This window comes from Cydia splendana, chromosome 1 (assembly GCF_910591565.1).
Source record: "Cydia splendana chromosome 1, ilCydSple1.2, whole genome shotgun sequence".
NCBI lineage: Eukaryota > Metazoa > Arthropoda > Insecta > Lepidoptera > Tortricidae > Cydia > Cydia splendana.
In genome coordinates, this window is record NC_085960.1 from 6,415,294 (window position 1) to 6,438,143 (window position 22,850).

At 35.3% G+C, this 22,850-nt stretch overlaps 1 protein-coding gene and 1 long non-coding RNA gene across 4 annotated transcripts in view; one reads left to right on the plus strand and one right to left on the minus strand.

Moving 5' to 3' along the window:
- Positions 1 to 22,850, minus strand: part of LOC134790208 (uncharacterized) — a 488,662-nt gene that overhangs the window by 254,818 nt on the left and 210,994 nt on the right. The gene's annotated exons all lie outside the window — the stretch shown is intronic.
- LOC134790139 (glutathione S-transferase 1-like) lies at positions 5,799 to 13,143 on the plus strand. 2 transcript variants are annotated; one of them, XM_063760932.1, is made up of 6 exons: positions 5,799 to 5,867; positions 10,673 to 10,827; positions 10,961 to 11,019; positions 11,309 to 11,450; positions 12,064 to 12,254; positions 12,722 to 13,141. In XM_063760932.1, the coding sequence occupies exons 2-6, from the start codon at positions 10,684 to 10,686 to the stop codon at positions 12,834 to 12,836; spliced, it is 651 nt and encodes a 216-aa protein (XP_063617002.1). In that variant the 5' UTR covers positions 5,799 to 5,867; positions 10,673 to 10,683; the 3' UTR covers positions 12,837 to 13,141. The 2 variants fall into 2 exon arrangements, with proteins under 2 accessions (XP_063617002.1, XP_063617010.1); XM_063760940.1 differs by having other exon boundaries at positions 5,806 to 5,867; positions 10,662 to 10,827; positions 12,722 to 13,143.

Consider the following 22,850-nt stretch of genomic DNA (forward strand, 5'->3'; position numbering starts at 1 on the left):
AATTAGACTTAATGTCACTATGAGAATGTTCAAATTTCAGTTCGATAAAATAAAAGTGAAACATAGAACCCTGTAATATTGAGCCAGCGACTTGTATAGGTACTTGAAGTAGTATTTAACTTTAAAGCAGCAGTGAAATACATTTTTGCTGTTGCTTATCATTGTTTGTTAGGTGAATCCCTACTTTCCTACTAATGTTATAAATGCGATAGTAACTTTATCTAATACCTCTTCACTCTTAAACTACTATCTCCGTACTAAATCGATATAATTTAGTACGGAGATAGTGGGTCCCGAAACTTACATAAGATAGTTTTTATCACCGAAATCATCCCTTGGAGAAAAGGGAGGTGGAATTTACTATGGAAGTGGGCCTTCTTTTATATACCATTTCTATTTAAAGTTATACGCTCAACTTGCATTTTAGATTAAGTATGGAATTTTTATATTATTTCCACTCAGTATCACGAGCTCTTTCGACCATGATAATAGAAAAAAAGTTTTCCAAAAATGTCATACATTTTTTGTTTGTCCTTTTTGATACGGTCATAAAAGGTTGTATGTATATTGAAAACGTAAACAAATGGAGCAAAAAATTGACGAATTTTTTTTTCTCCTCCATATATTGACACTACAGAAAATATTTTACACAATTTATTGTACCCATATTAACCATTGCTATGTATGGCCCTTCGTTTGTCATTTTTTAAATTATTATAAGAGTTAGGAGCGGAAAACAAATTCCATCTTTTTTCAAAAGTTCCTTACTCTTATAATATGTCATTGAAAAAAAAACGAAAGGGCGCACTGCATAGCTGTGTTGATTATACATCAAATTGCATGAAAATATTTTCTATAATGTTTATATCCAGAGAGGAAAATGGGTACTACGTTTGTATGGAGAAGCGGTCACGTGATTTCCTCCCCTTTCATCTTAATATCAAACATTAGTAGACAACAAATAATCATTAAAATGTTCCTTTTCCTGTGTAACACCCGTTTCCGATTTAAGCAAGCAGGGTTAGTGGCTGGTGTAATAATGCCAGGCAGTAAAATTACTCTATTATGTAATTAAATGGCTCCTACCCCAATTACTGTAATTAGAAACCAGAGCCTAGTTTGAGCAAAACCAAGCAAAACGTTTGTCACGCGAAAAAATCTAGTTTATTATCGCCATCTATTGGCGAGTAGTATAAACTAAACAATGTAAAACACGACCTCTTTTGGTGAGTGGCGTTTTGTGAAAAGCTGCGTTTCAAATTCCTACACATCTCAATAGATGGCAGGGTTTAAGGACCTTCCTCAAAATGCTTACAATTAGATAAATTTTCACACAGAGGGCAATACAATTATTTATTACAGTGTAGGTATATAAAGAATGGTACAACTAGACAATGAGCTGTAAAGGCCTTTTCAGAGATGGCGTTTAGAGAACGTGGTAGTACAGTTGAGTTTATATAAAAGGTAAGTTTCCTTAAAATACTGTGCAATCAAAAATAATATGTAAACTTTTAACCTATCACATACTCTGCGGAGAAAATCGGTAGGTATCAAATTACAAACATCGAAATAGGTATCAAATTTACTTTGGTAACAATCATTTCACAAAATCGTTAGGGAACGTTTGTTACGGTGATCTGTTCTGTTGTCATTACATATCGGTGGCATTTATGTAAACAAAAACTTCTTGATGTTTTGGACAATAAATCGTTTTTTTTTTTCTTAACTGACTAATATTATTATCAATGCGTGGTGAAAATATACAGGATGATTCAAGAGACGTGAGTAGGATAAACCGTAAAATTTTCAGGCTATGCATATTGCATAGTCACCTAACAAATAGATTACTTTCGTTAAATACCGATACTCTTTCCTTTATACTTCAAGTCACAAATTTTTTTACTGTCAAATTGAATGTTAATTATTACAGTCGGGTTGCTTATGAAAAACTGTATCTCACTCAAGTGTATCAATTCGTTTTTCATAATCAACGTGATGTAATAACGGTTAAAGAGGTTTAATCGTTAATAGTTAATAAGGCGTTGTAGGGTGACCATGATTGTAGAGGAAGAATCCTTTATTTACGAAATAGAAAAAAATATTAATAATGTAGTTGTTTCACTTCCATACCAAGGTAAACGACCCACTAACAGTTACTGAGTGTACGTGCAAATTAACGGCATTCTATTTTTATACTGTTAATTTCCTCAATTCGTCTTCGTTTCAATAATTTATGGTTTTTTTTTTACAAAAAATCTAAGCTCTTTATTGAAATACCTGAAGCAATTAAAATATGGACTTTAATTTTTATTAAAGAACAAGTGCTGCATAGTTTAGTTATTGGATGTAATTAGATTAATTTAGAACGTCTAGACTAAAGAGACAAATGTCAAGTATTAGTATGAAATGAGCTTCGTAAATGAGCAACCTAAAGGAATCCGTCATAATAATAGTTTAATTTAAAAAAGGCAAAATTTTCTAATCGATTTTGCACTTCAAATAATACCTACCAACCACAAATAAAACACTATTAGTGACACCATAGAGAAATAAGAAAGGAGAGAGTGCTCACTTCGTACATCAGTACGGTTACCATCAGTTTATCACTGACATAAACGCCGTCGAGAACGTAATTTACTTTCTATACATCTCGCTCGCACTCGCATATTAGTGCAAACGGGATGTAGTACGGTTACCATCAGTTTATCACTGACATAAACGCCGTCGAGAACGTAATTTACTTTCTATACATCTCGCTCGCACTCGCATATTAGTGCAAACGGGATGTATAGAAAGTAAATTACGTTCTCGACGGTGTTTATGTCAGTGACAAACTGATGGTAACCGTACAGTTTTCTTATCAAAACGCGGATAATTTCGTAGTCGACATCTAGCGTCATGTAGTGGATTTATTAGTATCGCTACTATCCTGTGTGTGTAGTGGCTGGATTATACTTTTAAATAGTATGACTTGCAGATGGCTAACTGTGACTACGATAGACTTCAATCATAATAATATTGACCAGTTTTGAAATAAGTATAGATATTGACGATACTGTTTTATGCCTTTCATTTTGGTTTTATGTTGTCAAAACCTTGCTTCCTAATAAAATGAATACTTCGTCACACCATCCATTTAAACCGGAATAATCCAATAAAAAACCTTTATTTTATTTCTGCTTGCTCCTGATATTTCCGTCCATAAAAGGTATTCGGTTTCAGTACGAGCCATTGGCCACTATACTATATCAGATTAAAAGTAAAATTTATTACTTTTGAGCGCCAGCCTCGGCCCAAACTGGATTAACTCGTTTTTGATGAAAGTTATAAACGGCCACCAATTTTAAAGTGCTTTCTGAAAAAAAGGGTAAAAAGCAATAGGTTCATAAATCAAATATTGCCATAAATACCGGAGGATTTGAAGTGAAATAATATGTAACAAATTCAATGCGATATGATGATTCGTTGCGCCTTTGATGGAATATAATTTCAAGTTTAGTTTCAAATTCTTTGATTTTAGTGCAATAAAATTAACGAATGTTAATTGACAAATTTAAATGTTAAGTAGGTATGATAACTTCTGACTATGAAGAAGACCTTTTTTAAGTAAACTTGTCTACTTACTTAAATAAGTATCTATTCTTAAAATTGGGAGAAAAATTACCAATAATGTTATTAGGAATCGACGGGACATTGTGAATATTATGATAATTTATTCATAAAATTCAGCAACCTCTTACAAACCTCTGTTAAATTTACTCTGTAATAAATAGAAATGTCAAAGTGAAGGATTGGGACCAACGATTATCAGCGGTTTGTTAGATTAGTCAAACGTTTATGTATAACATCATTTAAAATTTAAATTAAACTCGCTTCTATTAAATATTTAAAGATATATTCCAATTTTATTGGCGATTATTATAAGCATTCCCTGATTATTCATTAAAACCCTATGATAAAACGCAGCAGTTAATATTTCCCGTCCAACAATTAGCGTTGAGTTAAAAAAGCTAATAGTTTCCAACAACGAACGACTCAGTTGTTCGTGACATAACTAATTACTTTGGCACTCAGAGTTTTGGAGTTTTGAGTTTTGCAATTCTAGACTTCAAAGACAATTAAGGTCCCAGTGAAAATAGGGAAGGAGAAATAAAACCAGTAATTAACTAGGACAGTTATTTATACAGCTTCTTTATGCTGATGTCAATAATAAAATGTCTAAATCTGCCTATTCTCGAAGTTGACAAAACCGTCGTATAATAAAAAAACCGGGCTAGGGCAAAGTCTATGGCGCTTAGCTCACTGGACTGCGATTCAAACGTAGCTCCGATGTGCGAGCGGGATGTCGCTGTAGGTAATACGCGCATAGCGTTATCTCGCTCAAACATTGGAGCGACGTGCGAATCGGATCCATTGTCATGCGCACCTAGGGCTCGGTATAAACTTTCAATTATAGCATGCAAGATAGAGTCAGACCAAGAAAAGTCTGCAGCGATTTTGATAGCCCACACAGTGCACGTGTTATTTATACGTCATAATTTCATAGAAGATTAACGTTTAAAATAACACTTGCACTGCGTGATGGGCTATCAAAATTTCTGCAGACTTTTCTTGGTCTAACTCTAGCTACCGCTAAATTAAAAAATCTGAGATCTTCTTTGATTGATAGTTTTCTATTATTTTAGCGTTGTCAACTAATGTTTTCGTGTTTATATGTATTAAGGAAATTATGTACCGATTTGTAAATGTTTTGCATTCTTGAAATTTCTCAATAATTTACATCAAGTAGATGTTAAAAAAGGAACCTCGACACGAAAAGAAGAAGAAGAAGCAAATAGAAGTTACATGTTTTATTTATTAATCTATGACGTACTTATCAATAACCGATTTATCGAAATTTCATTTTCTCAAACACCCATTTTTACATTGAAATTCTGTATCGATCTCACGCGATACCTATTTTTTTTTTAATTCTAGAATAGGCGTGTTTATTCAATTATTCAAGTAAGCAGCAATGTATCACCTGGTATACACATAAGTGTTATTTGTTTTCTTCGACACCTGCCCATAAGGCTAATGGATAATTGTAAAATGCATGTGATATGCGGCCGCTATAAAACTGACCTCGTGTTGGATATGTCAATAATAGTAATGTGTAACTATGACCACACCGAATCAAATGTACAAGAGCCACTATGGAGCATGGATATGGTATCACTACATCGACTTAGTTTAAACTTACCATATATTAAACGTCCATTACTTTCACAAAAAAGTTTGAAGAAGTAGGTTTTAAAATGAAACAATTTGTTTGAATAAAATGGCAATTATTTTATATTATTATTACATATTACAGGTATATGTACCTATCAAACAATAATTATTGGTATGCTAGTATTTGTATATGTAGGTACCTATATATTTTATATATACTATGTACATAGTTTATTTATTACGTGTTTACCGTTTGCAATGGTTTCAAATTAATATTATTTTACTTACCTCTTTGCACAATTTTACATGCTTTAAATATACTGGTAGAGAATTGCATTTTTGTAGTTTGTGCAATAAAGTTTGAATAGGTACATGAATAAAATGACTTATACATAATCGTCAATTTTTAGTTACCTAATATTATTTTTTTCCAAAAACGCGGCGTAAGTTATCTCTGTAAACTGTAACATTGAAATGATTAGTTAGACGATAATAATATTTGACATAATGATATAATACCATATCCATAATTTTATTATCAGTAGTGGGAATTTATAACTGGCCAAACAAGATATACTAGTTCATACAACAAATCGACTTAGTGCAAGACGCTCGTCTGCAAGAGCGTGGAGCTAACGCTAACTTAAATACATGTAAGTACATATACATTTTTTTTGTATACCTATCACTTGCTGTTCTAATATGTATTAAATATATTTTTAACTAGCGACCCGCCCCAGCATCGTGCGGGTAAACCTTAACATATATACACCAAAACCTTAAGAATCACTTTATTGATATGTGAAAACCGCATTAAAATCCGTTCAGTCGTTTTTGAGTTTATCCCGAACATACATACACACAAACAGACAGACGCGGCAGGGGACTTTATTTTATAATGTGTTAGTGATCACTCCTAGGTATGTCATACTTAACCGAATTAATTTATGTAATGTAATGTTGTTCGTTTATATACAAATTTGTGTAAGTATTTAATAAAAATGCAGGGATACGACCTAATAACTGATAAATAAGTAATCCCATCAAATAGCCATATCTACGCAAATACAAACAACTGATAGCAGAAACATATATTGATCGCCAATGCATCAATGATAATACCTATAGTTAATGGGTGAACACTGAACATTATCCTCATTTGTTACTCAACACGTTACAAGGTAATCATAGCAGCCAAATAAGCTAATACTTACCTACATTTGAATACTTTCAAGCGTCTACAAGAATTTATTTGTTTAAGCATTATTGCACGATACAAAAATGGAAATTGACGGATTTAAAGCCTTAAGGTTCTTATCTTGTTGTTAGTGCAGGGTCGAATTTGAGAATCGGTGCCATTATTACATGAAAATACAATTGAGTTATTAAAACAGAACCTAATAACACCATGTTCTAAACAAGTTAAATATTTGTATTGAATATATAATGCCATTAGCTCCAGAGGGCATTTTAGACGAGAGCATCCTCAGTTTTCAGTGTAATCAAGAAACTCAAAGTTATAATGGACTCTAGTTGTCTCGACAAAGTTAAAATGGTACCAATTTGTACGCAACGTGCCCTCAAGATCCTAAAACTCCACAAAGCACTAAACTACACTACCAACGCAACGATGCGAAACGTGCAAATTATAGCCTTCTGAATTTTGTTTTGGAAATATTTTCATAGAAAGTAATTTAATTTGTTCTTACTCGTAGTATATTCTGTATATTGTTGCAATAATCATTACTAAAATTTGCAATTTATGTAATTTAGGTATCAAAATACCAAAGAATATGTATGAAAGGAATGTAAATTGTGAAAATTTCAAATCGGAATATTCTTTAATATATAATATAAATTAATATAATTATGATAATGTTGCTTTGTAACCTTATCAAATTCGATTTATTTCTTAATATTATTTATTGTTTACGTTTGCTGTTGATTTAAGTTAAGGTATAAAGACCTACTTAAAGTATTGTTTTAGGTGCGTACATAAGCAATGCTTTATTGATACTTAAGCTGTAGTCTATAAAACTGATATGATTCTATAACGCACAGTAACTTGATCTATAGCTCAGGCATATTACATACATAATCTAATAAGTTAATCTAAAAATAAATCTAAGCACAAACTAAGTACCTTCACAAACAACAAATAAAAAAGAAAATATTATACTTTAAACTCAATTCACCTATAAAACACCAATCATAACAAGAACATTTTACTGTGTAATCATGGTTTTAACCTAATTATCTGTACATTATCTTTTATCCCATATCGTTATCTGCCTTATCTTTTATAATAGGTGATGGTTGCACTAGTACCCACAACTAGTCTCGGTCGATTTGTGTAAGTTTATTAAAAATATTTATTTATTTTTATCTTAAAATTTTCATACGTCTGTTGCTGTTGCTGTGGCTCCCATTTTATCAAGGACACTGCCAGTGATATCGCACGCGCCAAAGCTGCGCAACACTCCTGCAGTCATCCGAATAACAAGGCCACGACGATATAAAATTTAGAGCCCATCAACGTGCACACTAGCGCCACTGCTAAATAATCGTGATTACTTAAATTTAACGACAAGTATTTAAGAGCGCTATTACATTTCGGCGTTGAGCGAGTTTAGGTATTTTACGCGCTGCGGCAGGCCGTGCGAGCTCAGTATGCCGATCCCTTCTACCACACTCGCACTACAATGATGGATTAAACATTCTTGATCCTTCGCGAAGCATATTGAAATCAACCATAACAACACTAACTGTGCTTAACTTTTAAAGTCCTAAAACTGTTATTTGGTAAGTACGAAAATACTAAATGCAGTGCAAATGTAAGTGTGTGCAGTGTTCATAAATTAATTTTTCATATATTTTTGACGATTTTTGACCCCCCCACCCCTCAAATCATCCAAAAATCATGCTTCGGATGACTCTGTTTCCTCCTACGTCATACTACCATCATTCGATGTCCAGACCCCCCCCCCCCCCCCTCCTTCCATTTGAAACGACGTAATTTATGAATAGCCCCATACTCGTACTTATGAAGGTATAAGTATTACTCGAAATAAATTATAGGTACTCGCTTATTTACATGTTTCGTCATAGCATTTGGTACCTATAGGTTGTAAAGTTTGTATCAACGAGGGTTTAAAAACGAACTAGTATTGAGGATCTGATGATAATGATGATGATTAAGGTGGTCACGGATACCAATCAACCATGTAGTAACATGATTAGGCTCGTTTGATTCGTCTCAACAAGATCTTTGACACTGAAGATACACAGGGTCTGATGATGGAGCTGGAAGGTGGCCACGGGTACCAGTCTATCATGTAACTAAACCACTTCGTGTTTGGGCTCGTTTGATTCGTCTCAACAAGATCTTTGACACTGAAGATACACAGGGTCTGATGATGGAGCTGGAAGGTGGCCACGGGTACCAGTCTATCGTGTAACTAAACAACTTCGTGTTTGGGCTCGTTTGATTCGTCTCAACAAGATCTTTGACACAAGACAGTACTCAGGGTCTGATGATGGAGCTGGAAGGTGGTCACCATTACCAATCAACCATGCAACTAAACCACATCGTGTTTAGGCTCGTTTGATTCGTCTCAACAAGATCTTTGACACTAGGTGATACACCAAACACGAAGCCCAAACACGATGCCCAAACACGAAGCCCAAACACGTAGCCCAAACACGAAGTGGTTCAGTTACGTGATAGACTGGTACCCGTCGCCACCTTCGAGCTCCATCATCAGAACCTGAGTACTATCTTGTGTCAAAGATCTTGTTGAGACGAATCAAACGAGCCCAAACACGAAGTGGTTCAGTTACATGGTAGACTGGTACCCGTGACCACATTCCGGCTCCATCATTAGACCTTGAGTACTATCTTGTGTCAAAGATCTTGTTGAGACGAATCAAACGAGCCCAAACACGAAGTGGTTTAGTTGCATGGTTGATTGGTACCGGTGACCACCTTCCGGCTCCATCATCAGACCCTGAGTACTATCTTGAGTCAAAATTAATACATATAGAATGTCAGGTCGTTTCAAATATTTTTAATCCTGTCCGGTAGTTTATTAAACTGTACCATTATAAATTATAATACTATAAAAACAGTGCCAGGATCAAAGTCTCTCGTTGCGGTTTACACGCACACAGTATAGCGTTTTACACGGCGCCCGCCGCACACAATGATAAAAAATCTCGTTGTCGCCGTTGAAAATGTGCGGAGCCGACCGACACACGTCCTACCTCTACAAGCTCTGCCGCGGCACTGAGCTGGCGCAGCGCGCGTCATCGGTAATATAGAGTAGTTTTCAAAAAATTGCCAAAAAATTATAATAGAATTTCATAAACACTAATGTATACCAACAGTATAAGCAAACGTTGCAGATTGCTTGAGTATGAAAATGACTTCGATATTAAGTAGATTTTCGTAGGAATTGACACTTGTTTCGGAGAGAAAATTGAGTTCGTTTTACTTTGATTTTCTCTTTCTCAAAGGTGTGTAGGAAAAATATCGTTTGATATGCCTAAAGTACAGGGTATTAGTAATACAAAATAGCCAGGTTTAGCAGAGTAAACTTCTCAACATTTCCAAATAAGAGCTTGCCATTCAGTGCTTCACGGGGTTTTTCGGAAACGACCATCAGAAAAAAAATCATTACTAATTTAATAAGTCCTTTTTCTAATATTTACAACGATATTTAAAAAGATAAGAAGACGCTTTTACTGAAACAAGTACTCATTGTTTCTAATAATGAGCACAAAGTCCTGAATTTCGTCGACTAGTATCATCAATTTTGCGTTATTTCGGTTTTCTTGTAAGAGCGCTCTTAATAAAGGGGGCCGCTACGTACTGTGTTGTGTATTTAAGTACCTTTTGAATACATCAAACTAACATGAAGATGTTACTGGATTCGTCGATCTAGGAACTCAAAACAAAAAAGACCGTTTTAACTTTGGACGCAATACAATACGTAGCGGCCCCCTTTTTAGGGTTCCGTACCCAAAGGGTAAAACGGGACCCTATTACTAAGACTCCGCTGTCCGTCCGTCCGTCCGTCCGTCCGTCCGTCTGTCACCAGGCTGTATCTCACGAACCGTGATAGCGAGACAGTTGAAATTTTCACAGATGATGTATTTCTGTTGCCGCTATAACAACAAATATTAAAAACGGAATAAAATAAAGATTTAAGTGGGGCTCCCATACAACAAACGTGATTTTTGATCGAAGTTAAGCAACGTCGGGCGGAATCAGTACTTGGATGGGTGACCGTTTTTATAGATAATGGTACGGAACCCTTCGTGTGCGAGTCCGACTCGCACTTGGCAATTTTTTTAAATACCTGTCGTTAAATTTAAATAATCACGATTATTTTGCAGTGGCGCTAGTGTGCACGTTGGTGGGCTCTTAAAGCCTACTATTTGTAAAGTTACTTTACAGTTGCGGCCAAGATGGTGCTCACTCTGTACAAGTTAGACGCCAGTCCGCCGGTACGAGCAGTGAAGATGGTGATAGCAGCCATCAACCTACCTGATGTGGAATATGTTGACGTCAATTTGCTACAAGGCGATCATCTCCAAGAAGATTATATCAAGGTATTAAGCTTGCAAGTTTATATGTATTCCCTTTAAAAATAACCCTCGAGCATTATTATCAAAATCATCGATTAAATGAATACGATGATTTTTATATTTTTATAACATTGTTGTGATATTTTTATATTTGCAGATAAATCCACAACACACGATACCAACATTGGTGGATGATGACTTCGTTATTTGGGATAGGTAACTATTACATTTTTAGCAATCAGAAACTTTTGCGAACGATGCTATTAAGCTTAGAATGAATTTAAAAATTATTCAAACCCAAGTAATCCAGAGGCCGTGAGTTCAAGTCCTCACCCAAGACAGTAATTTTTCCATTTTAAATTGAGGTAAGTAACTGTTAATCAGAAAAGTCAATGGAATATATACCCTGCACAAAATCAATTTGATAATTAAAAAATATTTTAGTAGGTATGTTAGTTGTGATATTCGTCTCAGAATATTCAAAAACACATTTTTTTTTATTCAGTCATGCGATTGCGACCTATCTCATAAACATGTACGCTGACAACGACTCTCTGTACCCATCGGATCCAAAGAAACGAGCCCTGATCGATCAAAGAATGCACTTTGATAGTAGCATTCTGTTCCCACCAGTACGTGAAGCAGTAGTGAGTAGCAAAATCCAAATATTATTTTGATTCACATAATTAAGGTCAATGTGGCGAAGACCGTCAATAATAAAATGTTTTGGTGGGAAGACCGTCAAGGGCAAGAACTCTCGTATTTGTATACCTAACGTTCGTCGCTCAGACAGTCACAACGGAAGAGCTTCACTCCTTCTGCTCTACCGACCTTCTGTAAGTGGAGTATGTGTGTAATCGCAAGAGTAAAAAGCGACGAAAGATCTTGTAGACGGTCTTCCACACATTGACCTTAGTGTATGTAGCTACTAGCTACTATCATCGATAGCTCGTAAAGCTCATTGTAACGAGATAAGTTTTGCCAATGGTTAGGTGAGCTGTTGCTTTATACTAACAGTTGTATTTTTTTCTTATTATTCTCAAGATTTTTCATATTATTATGTAAAGTTAAAATAAATTAAGTATATTAATCTAAATGTTCATACAATATTTCTTCACATAAATTACGACCAATAATTTAACTAACTAAATTAATTTTAGAGCCAACAGTGGTATATAACTTGTACGTGATTGTTTTTCGCTACCAGCCCGAACCGAAAAGTTCACCTGATATTATACTGATATATTCTGTTATTTTTAGGGCCCAGTTATTTTCGGAAACGACAAAGCATTCCAGCCTGAAGTGCTACAAAAAATCCAAAACGGCTATGAGTTCACCGAAAAGTTCATCACAGGGGAGTGGTTGGCCGGTGACGACGTGTCAGTAGCAGACATCTGCTGTGTCGCCACTATCAGCACCGCGAACGAGATTTTACCTATAGACGAAAATTTGTAAGTATTTCAAATTTAGTTTTCGGTTTTGCTAAGTTGCTAAATAATCCTAAATAATCCTGGTGCGAATACTACAATTTTTTTATTATATTGACAATAATATTTTGCTCTTGAGCCGTGTAACAACAGCCAATTCACGTTTCATTTAAACATTACATTTATTTTTCTCAAATGTTTATCGGTAGGAAAAATAAGTGCATTAAAGTAATTGGTTATAAAATAAAACAAGTTTCAATTTAAAATTGGGCTCCTTTCACGTGGTGCCAAGGACGGAGGGAGCTTTTCCCCGTTGTATTCTTAATTCCATGTATTTACACCTTTAATTGTATGGCAAGGTATTATGAAATCGGTTTTATAGAAACAAAAAGCAACAAAGTAAATTCAAGTAACATGCTTTTTATATATCTTTTAGATCAGTAGTCAAGCAGATAAATACATTTTGGCTTTACTCTTTTATAAAATTTCAGATTTCCAAAACTGGCCGAATGGATTAAGCGTTGCTCCGAACTGGAAATCTATAAAAACGAAAACGAACCTGGATTGAATCTTTTCAGTCAGATACTGAAGAGCAAATTGGCTTAAATTTGAATTATTGCAATGTAAATCTGAGACAAAAGTATATAAATAAAAAAACCATACAACCGAATTGAGAACCTCCTCTTTTGAAATCTTGAAGTCGGTTAACAAGTAGGTAAATACTTAGAATAAAGGAAAAGGTTTGGTTGTTTCCAGAGCATATTATGGGTATTCAATTAAAGGTACCTACATATTTGTAGAAAAATATCAGTTTCCGCAGGAAATCTTACTCAATGTGCATTATTCAATCTAGGTAAATACTTATCTAAGGATTTACGACACGTTGTCTGTTTCTCATGTTAAAATAACGTAATATAATACATTACATTATACAGAGTGGAACATTTCTAGGGACTGAGCTGAAAGGATATACGGCCCGATTCGAACTTTAGGATACGTCAAATATTACGGCTAAATACGATATGGATTAGATATGTCACTCTCAAATATGACGTTTCTTCAAACAAAAACGTCACTTTTGACACTGACATATCTAATCCATATCGTATCTAGACGTAATATTTGACGTATCTTAAAGTTCGAATCGGGCAGATAGTGTTATCTAAGTGATCTACAATCGAGTTATTATTTATAATCGTAAAGCTGGATTACAAAGTAAAACAAACTCATTAAAATGTAATATTTTTATGTCAGTGACAACCCTACAAAGTTATTTACATTTTAAATTGGCACATGTCATGTCATGTAATTCAATACGATCTACTTGCTAGGGTTGAAACATACAGATTTTTGCACTTATGTTTAACAAACTGTATATCAAAAACGATTACAAATATTAACATGATTTATAAGTAAAAAATAAAGTAGCCTAAACAATTCCCCGTTTGTGTAAAAATCCATCGTTCTGTTCCACCCGATATAGATTAGCACTATAGTTACACGTGTGAGAATTCGTAGTAAAATATAATTGTTTATGTGAGCTGTTTACATGCATCTATGTTGCATGAAAGATAAACAGTGGTACAAGTACAAATATTATTCTATTATTCTATTCTAACTAAAACATTCAGGAAAAAATAATGAATAAGTATTGTATCAAGCATTAAAGTTAAGTTATTGTAAAATCTATGTTGTTTTATTGAATTACCGAGGAACTGTCATTTAAATATACATATAAATCATCTGCATTATATTTCAGCAGTTGAAAATTCTGTGGTGGATTTTTTATTATTATTACACAATAAAATCCTAACTAACCATTTAATTCTTCTATTCACCAGAAGTATCAGATGTGATAACAAGAACCTTTAATATTGTTTCAAAGAAACATCTATATATCGAGCAGGTACAGCTTGGCAAAAAAGAGTAGAAATTAAAAAGTGGCAACACTGTAATGTCGTCCCGTTTTCTCATACACGGTGTGGCCTGTAACACGAGCAAAGAATTAAAACATAGATTGTACTCCTCAAACGGTGACACTTTTGTTCAACAACTTTTAAAAATTATGAAGTATTTAGACTCCCTATTTTGCATACAAATTAAATATTATCTTCAATGGACGCCATCGCCACGCCATATTATTGTGATTGACGTTGCTTGTCACGCCTTAAACATAACAAAATTTGCAATACATTGCGTCTTAGAATAAACTTTAAAGTGTAAAAAAAATCAAACCACAAGTTATTTTTAAAAGTCGCTGAACAAATGTTGGTCAGTATGAGGAGTACAGCCTACAGTTTAATTTTTTGCTCATGTTACAGGCCACATGCGGTATATATTGTTTTGAAAGGGACGACACTACAGTGTTGCCACTTTTTAATTTCTATTCTTTTTTGCCAAGCTGTACGTTCGTAGTTCTTAGTATGACCATTAAAGCTATACAAATTTTAATACTATTAATTGACTCATCATTAAAATTCATTGTTTACATATAATTTGCCATACAACAAGACATTTCCAAATTAGTCTATCCACCATCGCATGTCAAGTTGTACATTAACAAATGTGAAGATCCTCAACTTGACATACGTTACTGACAAGACCCTTTAAGATAAAGCGTGTTCCGCTTGAATGAATAAGATATGAGAGTCGGCGACGGAGTTAATATTAATGAGGCTGCTACAGGCTGTTTACAATTGTTCCAGTGCTGCCAACAGAAATTTGAAGTAAGTATCAGGGTACGACGGATTGGTTAAGAGCGCTATTACATTTCGGCGTTGAGCGAGTTTAGGTATTTTACGCGCTGCGGCAGGCCGTGCGAGCTCAGTACGCCGATCCCTTCTACCACACTCGCACTACAATGATGGATTAAACATTCTTGATCCTTCGCGAAGCATATTGAAATCAACCATAACAACACTAACTGTACTTAACTTTTAAAGTTCTAAAACTGTTATTTGGTAAGTACGAAAATACTAAATGCAGTGCAAATGTACATAGGGGCTGTTCATAAATTACGTCATCTATTTTTGACGATTTTTGACCCCCCCCCCCCACCCCTCAAATCATCCAAAAATCAAGCTTCGGATGAATCTGTTTCCTCCTACGTCATGTTACCATCATCCGATGTCCAGACCCCCCCCCCCCCCACTCCTCCCATTTGAAACGACGTAATTTATGAATAGCCCCATACTCGTACTTATGAAGGTATATTACTCGAAAGAAATTATAGGTACCTACTCGCTTATTTACATGTTTCGTCATTGCATTTGGTACCTATAGGTTGTAAAGTTTGTATCAACGAGGGTTTAAAAACGAACTGGTACTGAGGATCTGATGATGATTAAGGTGGTCACGGATACCAATCAACCATGTAGTAACATGATTAGGCTCGTTTGATTCGTCTCAACAAGATCTTTGACACTGAAGATACACAGGGTCTGATGATGGAGCTGGAAGGTGGCCACGGGTACCAGTCTATCATGTAACTAAACAACTTCGTGTTTAGGCTCGTTTGATTCGTCTCAACAAGATCTTTGACACAAGACAGTACTCAGGGTCTGATGATGGAGCTGGAAGGTACCATTACCAATCAACCATGCAACTAAACAACATCGTGTTTAGGATCGTTTGATTCGTCTCAACAAGATCTTTGACACAAGATAGTACTCAGGGTCTGATGTTGGAGCCGGAAGGTGGTCACCGGTACCAATCAACCATGCAACTAAACCATTTATAGAATAGAATAGAATAGAAAATAATTTATTTGAAACAACACATCTTAAAATTTATACAGACAAACATATAACGTAGGTTAATGTAATTGTTTGTTTCAAAGAGGATACCACTCAGCATATGTCGGAGCACTCAGTGCAACGACGCTGATTTTCAGTGGACCCTTGAACTTATAAAAATAATTAATTATTCGTGTTTAGGCACGTTTTATTCATCTCAACAAGATCTTTGACACAAGGTAGTACTCAGGGTCTGATGATGGAGCGCGAAGGTGGCGACGGGTACCTGTCAATCATCATCAGACCCTGAGTAGTATCTTGTCTCAAACATCTTATTGCGAGGAATCAAACGAGCCCAAACACGAAGTGGTTCAGTTACATGGTAGACTGGTACCCGTGGCCACAGTCCAGCTCCATCATCAGACCCTGAGTACTAACTTGTGTCAAAGATTTTGTTGCGACGAATCGAACGAAGCCAAACACGAAGTAGTTTAGTTGCATGGTTGATTGGTACCGGTCACCACCTTCCGGATCCATCATCAGACCCTCAGTACTACCTTGTGTCAAAGATCTTGTTGCGACAAATCAAACGAGCCCAAACACGAAGTGGTTCAGTTACATGGTAGACTGTTACCCGTGGCCACCTTCCAGCTCCATCATCAGATCCTGAGTACTATCTTGTGTCTAAGGTCTTGTTGAGACGAATCAAACGAGCCTAAACACGAAGTGGTGTAGTTGCATGGTTGATTGGTACCGGTGACCACCTTCCGGCTTTAACATCAGACCCTGAGTACTATCTTGTGTCAAAGATCTTATAGAAACGAATAAAACGAGCCTAAACACGAAGTGGTTTAGTGGCATGGTTGATTGGTACCGGTGACCACCTGCCGGCTCCATCATCAGACCCTGAGTACTATCTTGTGTCAAAGATCTTGTGAGACGAATCAAACGAGCCTAAACACGAAGTGGTTTAGTTGCATGGTTGATTGGTACCGGTGACCACCTTCCGGCTCCATCATCAGACCCTGAGTATTATCTTGTGCCAAAGATCTTGTTGAGACGAATCAAACGAGCCCAAACACGAAGTGGTTTAGTTGCATGGTTGATTGGTACCGGTGACCACCTTCCGGCTCCATCATCAGACCCTGAGTACTATCTTGTGTCAAAGATCTTGTTGAGATGAATAAAACGAGCCTAAACACGAAGTGGTTTAGTTGCATGGTTGATTGGTACCGGTGACCATCCTTCCGGCTCCATCATCAGACCCTGAGTACTATCTTGAGTCAAATAAATACATATAGAATGTCAGGTCGTTTCAAATATTTTTAATCCTGTCCGGTAGTTTATTAAACTGTACCATTATAAATTATAATACTATAAAAACAGTGCTAGGATCAAAGTCTCTCGTTGCGGTTTACACGCACACAGTATAGCGTTTTACACGGCGCCCGCCGCACACAATGATAAAAAACCTCGTCGTCGCCGTTGAAAATGTGCGGAGTCGACCGACACACATCCTGCCTCTACAAGCTCTGCCGCGGCACTGAGCTGGCGCAGCGCGCGTCATCGGTAATATAGAGTAGTTTTCAAAAAATTGCCAAAAAATTATAGTAGAATTTCATAAACACTAATGTATACCAACAGTATAAGCAAACGTTGCAGATTGCTTGAGTATGAAAATGACTTCGATATTAAGTAGATTTTCGTAGGAATTGACACTTGTTTCGGAGAGAAAATCGAGTTCGTTTTACTTTGATTTTCTCTTTCTCAAAGGTATGTAGGAAAAATATAGTTTGATATGCCTAAAGTACAGGGTATTAGTAATACAAAATAGCCAGGTTTAGCAGAGTAAAATTCTCAACATTTCCAAATAAGAGCTCGCCATTCAGTGCTTCACGGGGTTTTTCGGAAACGACCATCAGAAAAAAAATCATTACTAATTTAATAAGTCCTTTTTCTAATATTTACAACGATATTTATAAAGATAAGAAGACGCTTTTACTGGAACAAGTACTCATTGTTTCTAATAATGAGCGCAAAGTCCTGAATTTCGTCGACTAGTATCATCAATTTTGCATTATTTCGACTTTTCTTGTAAGAGCGCTCTTAACGTTTTTGCTAACTTCAAATGAATAAATTGCTCACAAATGGGTAAGGTAAAGCAAAATGTAGATATTCGAGATGAAATCATCAATGGTTTTAAATCTTCCATTAAAATGACACTGACTTAAATCTCTTTCAAGACATTTTTCTTGTGAAGCATATTTGAGTGATTCTCAAAATATGGCATCTTAACCTGTCATCGAGTTTTTGAATTGAATGTATGCTCATTTGCTCTTTTTCATATGAAACAAAAATGTTTATAGATAGACAAAAACAATGTTTATCGAGGCCAAGTCATTATTTTTATTTTTATTTAATACTTACGTATATTGAAAAAAAAAATAAAGAGTACCACTTTTCACTGTAACCTGTCTTGTCCAAATGCATCGCTCTTCCAGTTTTATTTCTTTAGATTTTATAAGCACCAATTAAAGTTAATAAAATATCATGCTATATAATAACATACACAATATCTTTTAAAATGTAGATACGTTACACGGGTCTTATAGATAATTTTTGTACAACAATATGCACGCACGAAGTTTGTCCAAGGATATTTTCACTGTAACCTGTACATCCGCGGTATCGCATCACACTCACGCACACAAAATTATATTTAGATCATAACTGTGACAAAATATTAGCTAACTATCAAGCTAACCACCGTAGGGAACCATTATGACCCAAGTGTCGTAGTTTCGGAGAGACAAGTGATTAAAGGCAGGAATCTGGAGTTTGTAACAAAATGTTAACTTTAACTTGTCTCGATTATTTACGAAATTGGCATGGGGCGTAATGTAATCATATTATTTTAATTTTGTATGAAGATATATTCATCTATGCTAAAAGTGAGACATTCGTATTATTATCCGTTTAAGAGGTAACATATAAAATAATGTATTTTTCACTGTAACCTGCTTAACTTTAACCTGTGATCAATGTACAGGTTATTTTAAATCTTGACAGGTGATTGTGACTTCTGACTCGATACATATATGTACAAGACCTTTCAGTCTATATATGTCCGCTTTCACTAGCATAATAACGTCAGCTCGTGCTGGCCGTCTGGATGTTCACACAGGAAATGCAGGACATGATTTTAGACTCTTTCAATTTGATATATATTATTTTATATTAAAATTCACTTTAACCTGCTTCATTTCGCGTCCTAACCTGTGTAGTGTAACTTTAACCTGTATCACAAAACTTCAACTTTTTGAAATTTGGGTTACTTGAAGTATTATGAAATATTTTTCATTCTTAAAACTGAAAAAAACTTTAACCTGTAGATGCCACTATTTTGAGAATCACTCATTTATCAACGTCTTTGCATAAACATTTCACAAGATAAGCTGAACATAAAAATATGGGAGTATATGGTCTTTCTAGTCCCAAAGAAGTGATTAACGAAATTTGCTTTGTTTCATTTTATGAATACAAACAAGTCTTCACTCTGTATTCTTCGACTCGTACAGAACCCGTGTACGTTTTTACGATTAGCATACTTTAGGGAGATTTTTTTTTCTTTAACTATACTTGAACAGGAGTAAGTATTTACCATATCTTATGAATAACAAAGATTAAGCGGAATTAACCTACAAGTAACATAAATAACTTTACGAAGAGGATACATAAGACTTTTTATTTTCTTTATTCTTTCAAAAAGAATCTACTTAGATCAGCGAAATGCTATACATGGAAGTATTCTGTCCGCTCAATTATGACCCAACGCAAACTACCCCGCGATAGGCGGTACTTACAAACTGCTCGATTGGCAATCTCAGTACCACCGAGATGACAGTCAGTGACAAATGGCTAAATTGATTTATAAAAACAACGTTTATTTGTAATTAAAAATATATTAATGTGTCGTGAAGTGGTGCAGAAGTTATTTTAGTTCATACCAAGGACAGTGGAATCACTTTTCACTTGTAGTAAACAGATAACTTCAGTAGAATTTGGAAAAAACATGACGATTTGTTTTCAATACTACCGTGCTAAGCTAAAACGTAACAACTGCATACGACTTTCATAACAACATACGACTTTTTAAATTGCGAGGATAATAGGGATGGTGTTATGCTAAATGAAGTCGACTATTTTATTAACTTGTGTTTGGTTTAGGTATTTTCTATATAATTATTAATGTAGTAATAAATTCCTTCTTACAGATTTGAATTTTCCTTTTTTATTTCATGAGATGGAGCTATAAAAAAACTACCTAGTTATTTCAAATTAATAATCAAATTTGGTATTGTCATTTTACATTACTTTCCATTCAGATTCCCACAAGATGCTATTCGCAGAGAACTATGGAAAAAAGCTGTCCAATTAGAGAGACATGAAATTGAGTGGATGCCTGGCAAGATATCTAAAATATGTTCTATTCATGAGATATTCATGAGATATGAGATATACCCGTGAGATAATCATACCCGGTCTCCTATATGTAGATACATTTTTCCTATCATGCTTTCACTGAATTAATTTAACAAATACACACATTATCTGAAAATGTTGATCATTTGAATCCACCCTCTACTGTCACATATATGTAGGTTCTCTCTCAAGCCATTTCCGTCAGTAGAAAAGAGCGGCAAACATATTAACTCACATTATAGACGGGTCTAACGCGAATTATATTCAATTACCTTGATTTACCGACGTAAATCAGTTTCGTTTCGTATAATGTGAGTTAATATGTGTTCAAAACGCGAAAGTTCAAAACATTATAAGAGCGGCAAATTTAGAAAATGTAAGCGCGCGAACGGCTGTGGTCCTATACAAAATTTTAATTTTGCTCCTTTTTCTACTGACAAACTTGCTTGACCGAGATACATATAAAATATTCTGAACTGAAAGTGGGGATTTATTGTGACTCCGCCTGTTCAAATATTTTTGACCCGATTCGTGTACCCATGTAAATTTTGCAGACTGTATAGCCAGTCCGATTTCTAAGATCAAGTTCGCCATACATTTACTATGGCGTACTTGATCTTAGAAAATCGGGCAAGTGCGAGTCGGACTCGCGCACGAAGGGTTCCGTACCATATAAAAAAAAAACAAAAAAAAAGCAAAAAAAAAAAAGGTCACCCATCCAAGTACTGACCACTCCCGACGTTGCTTAACTTTGGTCAAAAATCACGTTTGTTGTATGGGAGCCCCATTTAAATCTTTATTTTATTCTGTTTTTAGTATTTGTTGTTATAGCGGCAACAGAAATACATCATCTGTGAAAATTTCAACTGTCTAGCTATCACGGTTCGTGAGATACAGCCTGGTGACAGACGGACGGACGGACGGACGGACGGACGGACGGACGGACGGACGGACAGCGAAGTCTTAGTAATAGGGTCCCGTTTTACCCTTTGGGTACGGAACCCTAAAAAACGGACAGACTATACCTGAACGTGACTTCGCACTGCCATGCAGATTGATAATAAAATATACAAAATACTTATTATAGTGGAATACATTTATACAACAATGATATATTTACTTATGTTGAGTTAGTCTGTCATGTCATAACAACATTTTAACTAGTTATCTTTTAATCTGCATTAAATTATTATACGTGAATTATTTGACTGGTTCTTCACTGTATGGCATAAACCTATCCCTGTCCAAGTCATATTCTAATCAAATATGAACCGCGAACTCTCAGCGGCCAGTACGTACAGCAAGAAGGTTATTAGCGGATTAATGTCGCTGATTGGTAGTTATTGACATTATATGCATTTCATCTACACTTAGCTATGTACCATTAGTGTAATAAAGATGACTCTTATTTTGTTTACGAGCTTTGATTACAGGGTCTGTAAACGCGTCGTCTTATTTGAATGTAGGCGTAATTGTGTATGTGTGCTAATTTGGCCCGAGAATTTGAACGGTAATGTTCCTAAAGGCGGTATCCATGGTTATATATGATCGCAGACTTAGATATATCAAGAAATACTACAGATTTACAGGTTGTTCCTCCTAAGTTCCTCCTAAATACCGTAAGATATTGCTAAAATTATTCTTGAACGCAGTCTAGATAAATCAATTATTTATTCAAATAATAATGTGTTTATAAAAACTATTGAAAAGAACTTGTAACCGAAAGCGAAAGCGTTTCTTTTGTAGGCGAAAAAAATGTCATCTCCTTCATTCACGCCATTATCAGCATACACCTACACATATCTCGTTCGGGGAAAACTTTTGGGACATGGGCGCAACAAAACATTTGGGGCGCAAGTGTGCAAGAAGAAAAAACAGTTGAAGAACATTTTAATATTAAGAAAAATGTCGGATTGAACGTGAAGACGGTCCCACGACGAAAGACACAAAGCTAGCGGATCAAATATACCCATTTAATACAACCAAATATGTAGGCATAAACTTATTAATATCGTTTGAATATTTAGGAAATTATAAATACAAAAATGGCATGTTGAAAGAACTCACTGATCTTGTAAGGACATAATGAATTGTAATGAAGATCCTTCCCACCTCAAAGGAACTAGTAATCAAGAGGTGCGGCGGCTAAAGCAGCTGGAAAGCTTAAATTCCAAATATATAGGGGGTCTCGGCTCCGAGTACATTTCTATGCCATTTGAGGTACAACTTTTCTAAGAGCTAGGGAAAAGACTGGTCGGCTTAAGTTCTGGACCGAAGAACTGACACCTATTGCGCAACGTTTAGTATCGCAATACAGCGGAAAAATGCTGCAAGTATCCTCGGCACCATACCAACGGGGCCCAAGTTTGTAGATATATTTTAGTTTTATTAATTTTTAGTTCTT